The 15,507-nt window shown below is 41.0% G+C and overlaps 1 protein-coding gene across 1 annotated transcript; it reads right to left on the minus strand.

The window, feature by feature from the left end:
- Positions 1–14,367: 14,367 nt before the first annotated feature.
- LOC122730084 (ATP synthase subunit ATP5MJ, mitochondrial-like) lies at positions 14,368–14,559 on the minus strand. Its single transcript, XM_043969305.1, has one exon. The coding sequence runs from the start codon at positions 14,548–14,550 to the stop codon at positions 14,368–14,370; it is 183 nt and encodes a 60-aa protein (XP_043825240.1). The 5' UTR covers positions 14,551–14,559.
- Positions 14,560–15,507: the final 948 nt, after the last annotated feature.

Genomic DNA, 15,507 nt, shown 5'->3' on the forward strand with positions numbered 1-15,507 from the left:
GGGCACGCTTCTGAATTTTTTACAATCTGAGGCATTTCTTCAAGACTATAAATGGGGAAGGAAGTGTCCAATGTGCTTTGATCAAAGAAGGTTGCCCACCAGCACTTTCCCAGGCCAATGAAATTGCAAGAGGGTCCCCAACCCTAATGATGTTAACAAACTTTGATGGATAAATTTATGTCAACTAGAAAACATATCAAGGGGAGGAGGAAGGGGGAGAAGTCAATGCCTTAAGTAATCTATATTAGCCAATTAGGCTAGCTGGCTATGGGGAAAAGACCCTGCACAAACCCTTGGTCACTACAGGAGGGAGGGAGAGGGATGGTGAGCCTGAAGCCCAGTTCTCTTGGGATTTGTATGGCAGATCATGGGTACAATTCAGACTGTGTAACTAGTCTCATCTATTGGCTTTTTTGAACACCTGTGCATTTCCTCATGGCATGTAGCAAGAGGAACATTTTGTAAACTTACAGGAGGGCTGTACACTGTACTGATTTTGGGGAGTGGGGCTAGGGAGAAGGGAAAACCCAAATCCTGCTCCACAAAGGGAGAGCTGAGTAGGAGGAGTCAGATCAAGGGAAAGATAATTGTAGGCTCCAACATCTCAGTGTCAGCATCACCGAGCAAAGCTGGAGGGGGATAGGGCTGCTGGCTTAGGAAAGTGGGGGGCCTGGGGTTCCCAGCAGTACAATCCTTCTCATGCATACATACATATTCTCAGCACATCATTAAAATGTGGTTGATCAAAACCTGGGCTGAGGAAACTACTGTTCAATTACCTGAAGAGGAAAGTTGCACCAACAGCTATCTGCTGGAGCCTGTGTGTTTTGATCCATCATTTATAAGGTGTCAGGTGGGGGGTGAAGGGAGAATAGCAAGCTTCCTCCCCTGTGCATACCTTGCATAATGCAAGGCCCCATGGGTGGAAGTCTTCCTCCCAGTGTGCCGCCACATCATGCAAACTTTACACAGCTCACCCTGCTGCCAATTGGGCTACTCCCCTCAGCATGCCACAAACCCACCCCCTCTGACTGGCAGGTTGTCTGTGTCATCTCATCAGGGGCCTGAAAAACCTTTGCATGGCTCTACTCTAATGAGAGGAGAAGCTAACCAGTTAAAGAGCATCTGTGACTAGCCACCTCCACCTGACAATGGCGTCTCCTGGTCAAAGAACCCTTCTTAAGTACATAGCAGCTTCCTGCTATCAGACACATGGTGTGGACTCCTTCAATGCCAATTAATTTCCAGTCTAACTTGAAAACTTGAGGGAGGACTTGAAAGGTTCACTTCAGAGAAATATCAAAATATTGGGATTTTGATCTGATGGAAAGATGAGCAAACTTGAGTGGAGAAAATCAGAGGTGTCAAAACACCAGGAGGTAGATGTGCTTGTGGGCTTGCTTCTATGTTCCTCAGAATGGAGGGAGGGAAGGGGAGTTGATTTTCTTTCTTTATTTCATTTTTTCAAGGCCAGTCATTTTATTCTGTCTCAAAATCCTGTGATGTGCATAGGCAGGCTTTGGTTCCTGTGTTTCTGATGTGAAATTTAGGAAGTGGTCTGCTAGAAAAGTTGATGCTAGGGGAGGGAAGAAAGGAGAGAGTCAGGGAGGGATGAATGAGGGAAGAAGGGAGGAGAAGGGAGGGAGTGCCAGTGGACTGACCATTGCTGGGACCTAGAAATCAACTAAATATAAAATGCAATTTCAGGTGATTTTTAAAAGTGGGGTGCTCTAGCACCTCAAAGATGGACAGGACCTGAGAACACAGAGTCCATTCTCCACCCAAACAAGTGGTCATAAGGCACCTCCCACAGTTGAAGTCCTGTAATGACTATAAAACAACAAAATTGCAGATTTGGAAGGTACTTTGAAAGTCCCCTAACCCATCCACACACAAACCACAAATCTCTCCAGTGAAATCCTGATCAAACACCACTTAGCATCCACTGGGAAACCAGGAGGGATAGTTGAGAAGTGGCTTATTCCAGTCTCACTCTTGCTGCTTTCTATCCTTTGGTGTGTGATGAAATAGATTTAGCAAATACTCAAAGGCCCACCTGGAGATGAATCTAGACTGATTGAATCAAGTGAGAGGGATTGACTGCTGATTAGCCTACTTCAAGTTAACTGGATTGTTTACTTGCTAAAAGAAGATTATGTAATAATGTCTAATATTATCAGTCATTTATATTCATTTATCATTTATATGTCATTGTGACTATGTATAATCTGGTTATGGTTTGGAAATATTCTCTATATTACAAGTATATTATCAGTTATGCAGCATAACATGCATTTTTCCATCATACTGTCTTTGGTGAAATTAATATGAGATTTATGAATTATGGAAACTTATCATCTCAGAGACTAACTGCTCTTGCAATGAGTTTGATATAGACCCTGTAGAGAATATATGTACAACAGGAGGAGAGACAGGTACATGTAAATCTATGGTTTGCTTATGAGGGCAACTATATAGACCACAATTGCTGGACACAGTCCAGTTTCTTCCTCTCTCCCTTCTAAAAGTTTTCTTTTTCTTTCACTAATTCTGATGGCATGGTCAGAATCCATCCACCTGTGGCCTAGCACAATTACTGGATGTCTCAAAACCATGAGATGTGGTATGATAACCTTTCCATAACATTTTCAGGTGTCATAAACATGTTACTAAATTTGACTTTGATCCAGACACATGGTGGTAAGAAGTGTTATAGATTGCATAACTACCTCAACCCTCTATTATATAAAGGAGGGAATGTAATGGAATGTATTAAATTTGATCATTGACAATGCTATGCTAAGGTTTAGTAAAAAATCCAGCAATTCAAACAGTTAAAGAAGAAGAATCCAGCTTTCAAGACCAGAATCCAGCTTCCTCCTGATGACATCTTACCGCTCCAAGAAGACAAGAGAACTGAGAAAAGACTTCCAAAGACTTAATTATATATTTTTTCCGGTTTCATCAAAGAACACCTGTTCCTAGAAGAAAGAAAGGGGGGAATGTGATGAAATAACGGGATTTAGCAGATACTCAAAGACCCACCTGGAGATTAATCTATACTGATTGAATCACGTGAGAGTGATTGACTGCTGATTAAGCCTACTTCAAGTTAACTGGATTGTAATCACACCTGGCTAGCCCTTAATAAGGTATTGTTCTCAGAAGCTAGACTGTGAACTCAACTTGAGAACACCTTCAAAGCCAATGGATTTGGATGACGCCAACCAATCAGCTTGAAGCAGTGTGTAAGGACCGCCTCTGTTCCAGACTTATAAAAAGCTTCCACAATCAGCTTGCTAGAGAGTTCCTGATTAAAGCAGGCTCGTGGAAGAGAACTTGAGGAAAAACCCAACCAGGCTGGAACTCTAGGCTAGATAGACATTTTCTTAACTTTCTGAACTCCATGTTAATACCTGTGTGCTTTAATAAATGTTTAATGCCCAAAGACTGGTGCTGAAGCTTCTAATTTAAGGTGATCACACAATATAGATTTTAAACATCACAGGTATCTTACTATAGTGTAGGAGTGACCCTAGTATCCAGAATGTCATAACTGGTGTATCTGTGATCTGGCAGTTCCCACAAGTTGGAAAGTCAGACAATATGAGCTTGGCAGTAGATTGTCACCTAAGGATAAGCCCTTCAAACTTCTAAGTGATCCATCACCCAGGTGGCTGCTGGGGGATCCAATCAGAGGCCTGAGAGACTCTCAAAACTCTGGGATCCTGGTCAGTGCAGAGAGAGCTCACATTGTTAAAACATTGCCCCAATATTGAATTGACGCAAAGAATAGCAGTGACAGACTAAAGGGAAGAGGAAGGTTGCCCTGCTGGGAAGGACTCTAGCCATATTCCTTCCTGACCGGGGTCCCTTCTCTCATAACATCCATAGTCTTACTTCCTTAGAGAGCTGCAAAACTTCATTGATTTGTAAAATCCCTTGCAGGCATGGGGTCCAGTCCCTTCCACCCTTCTCACCTTCATGTCCTGGGCTATTATTGTTCATTATATACACACAGACACATATACACATATAAAAACCTCGGTATATATTTATTCAGACCTATATATACATATACATATGTATATTGATATGACAGCAAACCTCTTTAATTTTTAAACTATTTTCTAAATAAATTACACCATAGGATTCAAACATACCAACTAAACCCCCCATAACCAATCATATTGAAGGTAAATGTTATATTTTCTCTAAAGGTAAACATATTTCTAAAGTATGCATCCATCCATACTTCAAAGATGTTTGCATATAGGATGGTAAGTAGGCTTTCATGGGAAGCAGTTGCTTATGTAGATGACCAGTATGCATACAGCTGAAGTCATATCTTCTTGAAACATTGACATTCCTATCACTGGACATGAGAAAGTGTCCCTTGGAGAGCACTGCATTGACAGAAGGCCCCTTCCTCTAGCATCCCCAGTCTGAACACTAACCTATACAGATTCCCACCTTCCTGTCATTCAGGAGCCTTTCTTCCATGCCTTCCTACTCAGATTCACTCTGCTAGTCAGTCACCAGAGTGTGGAGACCAGTTTACCAGAAAGGAAAGCCTTCCTTCGATATTCAAGGCTCCTTCCTGCTTAGATTTTACTAAGATCTCCTCTTCCTAGGTTTTGTGGGCCCCCTGACTGAGGGAGGAAGCTAGATGTTCAGAGCCACAGCTTTCTTCCTTGCTGTTGTACCTTACAGCTCCCAAGACTTTCTCATGGACCCTGTAGTGTTGTCTCCCAATTATAGTGAGAGCTTTTTGAAAGCAGAGACAGATTGATTTTTCTGTTTTATCCTCATGACTTAGCACCAAGCTGGTCATATAATAAGCATTTAATAAATGCCTTTTCCATTCCATTGCAATGTTTTTTGCTACTAAAATGCTTCTACGAATATTTTGGTATATATAGAACCTTCATTTTGTAATCGACCTCATTGGAGTTATGTGTCTAGCAGTGGAATCTGGTTCACGGGGTAGGGGCATTTCATTATATACTTCACATAATTCCAAATGACTTTATAGAAGGTCCAACAAATTCACAGCCCCAAGAATGGTGTATTAGTGTAGTTATCTTTCCACAAGCCTTCCAACATTAACTAGTCCTATTGTTGCCAATTTACTGGTGATAACTACAAATTTAATGAGAACTGACTGATTCCTCATCCAGTCCTTCCACCCAGGCATGTGAATTGCCTGGGGCTAACCAATCTTTGTTAATTACAGACTCTTGATTGGCTTATGGATCTTCCCCGCCCCCCCCAAGAAAACTACCCCCTCCCAATGATTCCCCACCTTACTCCTTGGACTTTATGTTATTATGTTAAAGGGTCCACCTACATTAAGTAGTTTCTATTTAGAGTTAAGTAGCATCTACACATAACTCAGGAGCAGTTCTGTGGTTTCTTTTGTTAAAGGTTCATTGACATTAAGTTCCCTTTTGTTCTGTTACCACATAAAAACCCTGTCCTCAGTTCCCATCTTTTGGTATAGCTAGCTTCTTGCTTTTCTACCATGAGCTATAGTTCCTCTGCACTGATTAAAGGCCTTATTTTCTCCTATATTGATTGTGTCTTTAATTTACAGGTTAACACTGGTTATGATATAATACCTTAGGATATTTTTGATTTACATTCCCCTTATTCTTTAGTGATTTAGATGATCCTTTGATATGGTTGTTAATAGTTTTTAATTCTTCTTCAAAAAATTAATATCCTTTGACCAATTATGTGTTTAAACATGCATTTTACTAGTTGCTTATATATTGATGATGAATCCCTTAACAGAGATTTAACACAAATTTTTCCTTCCTCTATCCCTTTTTGACTTACATTTTACCCCCTCACTGTTTCTGGGTAAGGTACTTAATCATGTTCCCATTAATATTTTAGTAATTAATTATATGAATATTTAGTAGTAAACCTAAATATTCAGGTCACACCCATTTTGAGTTTTCTGTGGTATATTTTTTATTTTATGTGTCTAAATGTAATCTCTGTCAAATTGCTTTCCAGTTTGCCCAGCAATTCTTGTCTAATTGGGTGTTCTTAGGTAGGTAACATATTTTGGAGTTTATCAACATTGAGTTATTGAATTCAAATATTTCTGATTCTTCCCTGTCTACTAGGTGGCTTGTTGTTGTTTTTCCTTTATTTGGGAAGAAGACCACAGTGGTGATATCATGACTTGAGTGAGGGAGGGTTGCATAGTCACCAGCCTCATTCTCTCCTCTACAGCCATTTGGGTTCGGTGGTGAGACTTGCCCAGGCACATACAACTAGTAAGTATATAAGGTCAGAATTGAACTCAGGTCCTCCCAACTTCAGGACTAGTGTTCTATCCATTGCACCATCTAGCTGCCCCTACTAAGTGGCACAGTGGTAAGAGTGGTAGGAGCTCTTGGAGTCAGGAAAACCTGAGTTCAAACCCTGCCTCAGAAATCTCAAAGCTATGTGACCTTGTCACTTAACCTCCTGGCCTCAGTGACCTCATCTGTAAAATGGGGGTTATGATACTACCTACCTTACAGGGTTGCTGTAATAAAATGGTATACCATATATAGAACTCTTTGTAAGAGTTAAGGTGCTTTATAAAGGAGAGCATTTATTATTATTTTATCTATTTTTCTATAAAAAGTACTAACTTAAGGAGTAGTGCACTATGATAAAGGTTGGCGTCTGGAACAGAGATTCTCCTTTCCTCAGTCCTATTTATTAATTATTTTTATTTTATTTTAATAAGTTATTTCTTTTTTTGGTGACCATCTTGTTTTACCATCCTGTTAGGCTGATAGCACTAAAACTGCTCATTTATTTTAGCAGTCTTGTGTTTTTTATTCTGTTGGAATGGCTTGTTTATACACATGAACTATGCCTCTAATTATGAAAGTTGGTTCTTATTTCTTTATAGACAATTTTGTAATTGTGTCTATAGAGGTAGTGAGTAGGTCTTTTTATAGAATGACTCCTGTGTGTTTTATGCATTCTGTAGTTATTCTGAATGCTCTGATTCACTACTAGATTTCTTTTTATTGTTATATAGAAATGTCATTGCCTTTCTATTTAAAAAAAATATATTTTGCAGCCCTCTACCTCACTGAAGCTATTAATTGTCTCAATTAGATTCTCTGCTGATTCCCTCAGATTTTCAAAGCAAACTATATCATCAGCAAATAGGGATCATCTTGGGTTCTCTTGCCTGTATTTATGACTTTAATTTCTTTATCTTGTTTCTATTGCCAGCATTTCTAGAACTATGTCAAATAACAGGGGGAGGGCACAGCCTTGCTTTACTTCTGCATCTTTTTGGGGAGAAAGCTGCTAGTATTGACCATTGGTAAATGACCCTATCTCACTTTTAGAATGGTCCTTGCTACCCTAGACCTGTACTTTATGAGATTTTTAGCAAGAGTCTGGTACTTTGTTATAGGTTTTCTCCTATGCAGTTTTGAATGTTTTAATATAATTATGTTAATTGTTTTCCTAATGTCTAGCCATTCTTGCGTAGCTGGTTATAATTCTAACTCGCACATAGTGAATGATTTTATTTTTTGGTGGGGGAGGAGGGATAAATTTCTGTAGGATATTTTTGGGGCCAGGATTATATTTAAATTTTTGAATGAATATTCAGGAATAATATTTATTTACAGCTCTAGTGCTTTGCTTCATCATTCCCTGGTTCAAGTACTAGGACTATATTTGTTTTGATTGAGTAGGTCAGTCAGTCAACAACCATTTGTTGAAATTCAAGCATTAGGAATGCAATCATCATCAAAAGCATGATTACTGGGTTGAAAGATCAAAACTTTTAATTAGAGATACAACAAACAAATAACTGATTATTCCCAATTCATGGGGGGTGGGGGTGGGCTATTAACTAGTAGTTCTGCCTCTTACAGAAGGTGGAGTTTAAATTAAGTCAGGCAAACCAGGAGGCAGAACTTAGGGGGGAAATTATTCCTTGGGTGGGAAATGGTCAATTAAAAGACATGGTCTTTGAAGAAGGGGTGAGCTATTCAAGGAATACCAAGAAGACTAGTGTTACTGGTTCATAGATATTGAGGAGGTGACTAGAGTTTCAGAAAACTTAGAAACTGGAGAGAGACTAAGCTGTGAATAAATAGCAGATGTTATATTTGATCCTGGAAATATTGGGGAGTCACTGGAATTTATTGAGTTGGGAGAGAGGGCAGAGATAATATGGTGGAACTGCCTTTTAGGCAAATAACTTTGGCAGCCAAGTGGAGGGTAGATTAGAATGAAGAGAGATTTGAGGCTGGTGGACCCACAAGTAGGCAACTGTAATAGTGTAGGGGTAGGTAGGTGGGGTGAGGGGATGACAACCTGCACCAGAATCAGGGATGACTTAAATTACTTATCTTCACTGGGCCTCAGTTTCCCCATCTATAATATGGAGATTATTTTAAAGACAGTACTGTGTAGTGAATAGAGTATTGGCTTTAGTCAAGAAGACCTGAGTTCAAGTTCATCCTCTGACCCATACTGGCTGAGTGACCCTGGATGCATCACGGAGTCACATAATCACCCAAGTAGCTCTCTATGAGTATAAATTGGCGCTAATTTACATTGGTTAAGGGAGATTACTCATTTAGAATTCCCTAAACCAGTAATCATGTTAGGGGATGGTCTGGTGGTGGGGCAAAACCAATAGTAATGGCAGTTATCTTGCACTGAATGAGTGAAAGAAATGGATTCTCTGTTGACTAGATTGAAAGTGTACTTACTTGGAGATTTTGGTGGGGGGGTACATTTCTCAATTTATCTATGTGAGAAAATAATGGGATTTGGCAGATACTCAAAGGCCCCACCTGGAGATTAATCTAAACTGACTGAATTAAGTGAGAGTGATTGACTTTGCTGATTAGCTTACTTAAAGTTAATTAGATTGTAACTACACCTGGCCACCCTTAAGAAGGTATTGTTGGGGCAGCTAGGTGGTGCAGTGGATAGAGCACCAGCCCTGGAGTCAGGAGTACCTGAGTTCAAATTCGGCCTCAGACATTTAACACTTACTAGCTATGTGACCCTGGGCAAGTCACTTAACCCCAATTGCCTCACTAAAAAAATTAAAAAAAAAAATTAAAAAAAAAAAGAAGGTATTGTTCTCAGAAGCCAAGGACTTTGAACTCAACAAGAGACTACCTTCAAGTCCAGTGAACCAATGATTTTGGATGACACTAACCAATCAGTTTGAAGCACTGTGAAAGAACCACCTCTCCTCTGGACCTATAAAAAGCTTCCATACTCAGTTTGCTGGGGCAGTTCATGGTTGAAGCAGGCTTGTGGTAGAGGACTTGAGAAAGAACCAGACCAGGCTGGAACTCTAGGCTAGATAGGCCTTTTTTTAACTTTCTGAACTCCACATGAATACCTGGTATGCTTTAATAAATGCTTAATGCCCAAAGACTGGTGCTAAAGCTTCTAATTTAAGGCAACCACAAATTTAGTTTTTAAACATCACACCTAGCTGTAAGATTAGGGATGGCAGTGGGCTACTGTATGATGTTGGTCCCAAATTCTTTCCACTACTCTAAAAATCAGAGGATTCTCTCTGTGTTTAGAAGGCCCTGGGCTTCTCAAGCAAAGCTTGTGACAAGCATCAAGAAGTTACTTTTAACATGGCCCATTTTTAGAATATGAGGAAGTTGGGTCTTCTCAGAAGCAGATTCCCACACAGGACTGGCTTTGAACCATATTGTCCTAGGGTCATAAACTCAGGGCAAGCAGGACCTAAAATTCCCTGAATTCTCTAGCTCCTCATTGTACAGAACTAAAAACTGATGCCTAAGATGACTAAATGACTTAGGATCATGTATCTAGGATGAAAGGAAGCCCAAGACCACCTGGACTTCCCCATTTATTTTACAGATAAGAGCATTGAGGCCTCCAGAGAAGAAAATACTTGCCCATGGCCACATAGGTGCTAAAAGTATGATGTTGAGTATTTGCAACAACTGGAAGGGCCAGTGGTCTTCCAACCATCTCAAGAAGCCATATTCTCCATTTGGTAACCAAGAAGCCCTGCTAGTCATGTGTTGTGACTTTAGCACCAAGCGAGACAAAACTCATGATGGCATTGGGAGTGGGATATACTTTGGTTGTGTTAAAACAATGAATTCAGAGCCAGAAGACCCAAGTTCAAATCCTGACTCAGTTACCTGGTAAATCTTTTCCCTTTTTCTGGACCTCCTTTTTCTCTTAATTAAAGTAAGGGAGTTGAACCAGAGCATCGTCTCAGCTGCCTCCTCAAATCTCACACCTCCCCTGCCCCATCATAGCCATCTGCCCAGGGAGGGCTAGACCTGGCCACAGCCCTACCTCATGCCCCAGGTGAGCAACTGCTGCCATCAGCCTCAATTACTTGTTGGATCCCTTTCCCCTAGTTATCCCAGAACCGCTTGACTTTTTATTTCCAAAAGGTTCCAGTGAAATATACTTTCTCTCATTTATCAAAGAGGAAGAAATGGAAAGAGGTGGGAGTTGTGGGGAGGGAGTAGAGAAAGAATGTGACTTCACTTAAAAAAAATTAAAAAAAAAAACAACAACAAAACCTCTGCCTCTGTGATTTGTATTCCTTTATATCCAGAACCCTATGTGACCATTTACATTCCTTCTCATTTAAATATTTGTAGCATGGAGGTGAGAATCAGCCTACTCTGCCATGGTGGACTAAATATTAGCCTTAGGGTTGAACAACTTAGTCTCAACCCTTCCCCCCTCTGACTCCCCCACCCCATTTAGTGATTTGACCTGGGGAGGGCATATTTTTTCCAAACCTCAGTTTTCTCATATATAAAATGGGCATAATAAGAAGACAGCTACTCTCCCTGGTGCATGGTTGTTGTTAGGAAGGAAAGTGCCTCATGAACCAGTGTGTGATAGGAATAGGAGTACACATTTGGCCCAATGCTTCTTATTTCTGTTCTGGTTAGAGTCTATGTGGAAATGCCAGAGATCATACAGAACACTCAGGAGATCACTTCTTTCTACCACTTGGTTGAGTCCTCTAGCTTCCTCTAGAAACAAATCCCAAGGGAGAGGTTGTAACATTTGAGGGGTCATTGCCTGGCTGTGGTCTCCAAACAAGCCTACTGGTTGTTCCTTACACCAACTTAATATTTCTTACCACCAGACCTTTGCACAAGCTGTGCCCCCCTGCCTGGATTGCTCTCCCTCTTCAATCTTGGTTCTAGCAGGCTTCTTTCAGGGCTCAGTTCAAGCAGCATCTCCCACATGAACAGTTTCTTGATTCCCTCAGTTATTGGGATTCATCTCCCCTTTCCTCAATAGGATGTAACTTTTTTGAAGACAAGGACAGTTTCATCCCAGTATTTCTGTCCTTGGACCCTGGTACAAAGTTGAAGGTGAATAAAGGTTTGTTGCTTGACTGTGTCCTCACTGGCAGTGACAGAGAGTCTGGAGCTTTCCAGGCTCTCTGACCCAGGTTCCAGTGCCATGGGAGCATGGGAGCATGGGAGCATGGGAGCCAGAGAAGGTGTCTGTGAGAGCACAGACCACAGCAAGAGCCAGTCAGGGCCTCCCGAGAAGCAAAACCACATTGTCCACTGTTCCAGGGTCCTGAGTGAGGCAGAAGCTCTGAAGACACAGAGAGTTGCCTAGTCCTAGCAGAACTAGCTCAAAGCTCCAGGGTCTAAACTCAGAGGTAAAGCCTGGGGAAGGGAAGGAGCCCAGCATGGCCAAAGTAAAGTCATTGGCTCCAGGAGAGCAAAATCTGGGCTATTTCTTTCTTTTTTTTTTGTGGAGCAATGAGGGTAAAGTGACTTGCCCAGAGTCACACAGGTAGTAAGTATCAAGTGTCTGAGGCCAGATTTGAACTCAGGTCCTCCTGAATCCAGGGCTGCTGCTTTATCCATTGCACCACCTATCTGCCCCTTGGGAGAATTCCTAACAGAGCAACCTTGCAAATAAGTTCTGATTGGAAGGAGTAAAGGGCCATTGAGCCAGGGACATCAAAAAGCAGAAGAGCTAGGAGAATCCTTGGCTTCAGAGCTGAAAAGGTCTTGAAAAATCTGTTAGTACAACCATCTCATTTTATAGATGTGATAACTGAGGTTTTCAGACCTTAAGTGGCTTCGAGTCTAGTAAAAGCTTTTAAAAAAAAATACTTCTTTGCAGTGGGTAAGGGAGGTGTCTTTGAGGGGAATGGGGAAAGCATGGGTGTGTGGAACACTTAATAAATCAGGATGTGACTCCATGAGATGAGCCAGACATGAGCATCCCAAAGTAGAGGAAGGGTGGTGGCAATCAGACCCAAAAGGAGGCTCTTAGCCTTGCAGTGTAGGGAAGAGGAGGCAGTGCCCCATGGGGAGGCTGGGTGGCCCAGCTGGATCTGTCTCCATAAGCCCCAGGGATATTGGAAGGGTCTAGCCTTCACCCCATCCTTTCCTTCATCTCTAGCCTTGCAGAATAATGGCAGCGATTACTGGCATGCAGGGAGGGTGTCTTGGAGCCCACTAACTTATTCTCTGCCTCATAAAGAGGCTCCCAAATCCTCCATTCTCAGCAATGATGTCTTTCTAGGGGCAAAGCCTGAGGATGTATCTGTGCACACACTACAGGAGGTCCCTGAGGCTTCCTTGAGGCAACATTCTTGGGTCAACACTTGCTCAATCCTGGATTCGACGCTAGCTGAATGAGCGCACCATGCTCCTGTGTGCCTTGGGCCAGATGCTGAGAGGAACCACAGGGGTGTGGAAGTGAGGGGAGGAGACAAATCAAAGCTTGGGCATGGTGTTGACAGAGAGAGCACCCCAAAGGTTTCTCAGGAGGCAACAACTTCTAAAAAATAGATGGCAAGTAGTTTTGGTCAGGTGCCAGAGCAGAGAGGGGTGCATCCTACTTTAGCTGTGTAATGGAAATACAGTGAAAGGAAATGGTTGGGACATGTACTACCATACACATGTTGTATATGCTACATACATGGTACTTGCATGGTGTAGGGGCCACAGCTCAAGTCTTAGATCTGGAAAACCATGATTTGAAATCTGACACTGCTACTTTCTAAGCTACATGAGGACAACCATGTTGCTTCAATTCTCTGATTTTGTAAATTTTGTAAATGCTCAGTCATTTATGGATGAGCACATATTTACTACTTTTCATGAATAATGGTCCCTTCCTTGCCATCTCCAAACCAGGCCACCTGAACTCTGGCCTCAGCAATTTTATTTTTTCCAGTTTTGTAAAAGAAAAAAAATAAGAGAATTTTTGAGCTGGAAGGGATCCTAGCTTCCAGTACAATGAGAGGTATGGTCAAATTGAATGAGATGGAATATAAAGTTTGACACCTGGGTTCCAAAACCTAACTTCATAATTAAATTGTGGGGGTGGGGAAATGACTATTTTGTAGTAAATCTGAAATAGTGGTTTTCAACCTTAATGTGAGTCAATTCTCTGATAGAATAGCTTTTAGATATATATATATAGAGAGAGAGAGAGAGAGAGATCTATATACATATATGTATATATGTCTATATCTATCCATCTATCCATCCATCTATCTATCTATCTATCTATCTATCTATCTATCTATCTATCTATCTATCTATCTATCTATCTATCTATCTATCTATCTATCTATGCTGAATCAAGGGAAATCCAGTATCCAGGACTAGGGATGTGATAAGCCTTTAGAACCCTCACTGGCTAGACCACAGCTGAAGGGACCACATTTCAGGAAAGTCAGGAAACCTGGAGAATGGCAAGCAGGAGACCATTAGGCAGATGTGAGGGGGCTGCAATCATATGGTATGGGTCACATGAGGAACCAAAGAAGTTTATCCTGGAAAAGAAAAGATCATATGGATCTGTCTTCATTGTAGGAGAGATAGACTTTTTCTGCTTGGTCTTAGGAGAAAGAATGAGAAGAAAGGGCTGAAAGCAGCAGAGAATCAAATTTCTGTTCAGCTTCCTGATGATGAGAACTGTCCAAAAAGGGAAAGGGCTGCCACGAGAGAACGTGGGATGGGGCCAGGAGGGAGTCACTTTTCACTAAATGGATTCAAGTAGCACTTTACTGCCCCTGGTGGGGATTGGTATACAGGGAACTGGGGCGGGAGGGGTGGGGCACAAGTATGAGGTAGATGGGTCACTAAGACCCCTATTAGCACTACAGTTCTCTTATCTATTTTAAAAATTCAAACAAAATATAACTTGAAGAAAACTTTTTTTTACATATATATGACTTTATTTCGTGATATGAACAAAAGTCTAAAAGTTAACATGGGAAATCCTTGCATTCTTTCTTCTACTGTCAAATGCCCAATTTTACCGCCAGCCTGTTGTTTCACTTTATGCATAATCCTAAAGTAAATTCAGTTAATGATGTCCATGAGCAGGAGTAGCTGAATCTGTACCTTTCAAAGATTTGGCTTTTTTATCAGGACTCCTAATTTTGTAAACAATTAACCCCATCACACCCATTCCTACCCAGATCTCCTGGTAAACCTGGGTATAGTAGGGCTTTAGTGGAGTCCAAACAGATTTCATCAAGTTTAACATCGTGGCTGGTTTCTGCAAAGGCACTTGAAGAAATCTTAGAGAAATCCTACCTCATGATAACTTTAATCATGAATTAGATTCAATTCAATTCAAAGTATTAGAGCCATAGAATGTCAGGACTGGAAGAGCCATCAGGGGCATTTGTTATAATCTATACCTGAACAGTAAAACACTGAATAATACGGGTTATTAATCTGGATTCATAAATTGCTTCTAGAAAGCAAACTAGATGTAGAAACAGACAGAAAGACAGACAGGCAGATAGATAGATAGACATAGAGTTACAAATACAGATAGATACTGATATGGATATATGTATAGATATAGATGACTACATATGAAAATAATTGACTTCCTTTGTAATTATATAAATTCATTTTTATTCATTTTAAAACTATTCTGAGGTATCCATAGAGATCACAAGACTGTCATTACAAGGCACCCTATGAAGGAGCGCCTATTTTACACACACACACACACACACACACACACACACACACACACACACACTGAAAAAAAAAACATTTCTGGAAAGTGGGCAACTCTCCTCTACTAGGAAACATCTAGTGACAGGAAACACATCAACTCCACTGGGACCCATTTACTTTGGGGACATTTTTGGTTGTTTGAAAAATAGGTTGGGGGCAGCTAGGTGACACAGTGGATAAAGCAGTGGCCCTGGATTCAGGAGGACCTGAGTTCAAATCTGGTCTCAGACACTTGACACTTACTAGCTGTGTGACCATGGACATGTCACTTAATCCTCATTGCCCTGCCCAACCCCCCCCCCCAAAAAAAAAATAATAGGTCCTTGACCTCTTGGCAAATTCTACTTCTTTTCACAGCCACTTTCTTTGCCTCAGTTACAGATCCAAAAGAATATACTTTAAAATTCTGACCCTTTAAAGTACTGTATAAATGTAGTTTACTATGAAAAGAATGATGAACAGGATGCTA

Source organism: Dromiciops gliroides, chromosome 5, assembly GCF_019393635.1.
Source record: "Dromiciops gliroides isolate mDroGli1 chromosome 5, mDroGli1.pri, whole genome shotgun sequence".
NCBI lineage: Eukaryota > Metazoa > Chordata > Mammalia > Microbiotheria > Microbiotheriidae > Dromiciops > Dromiciops gliroides.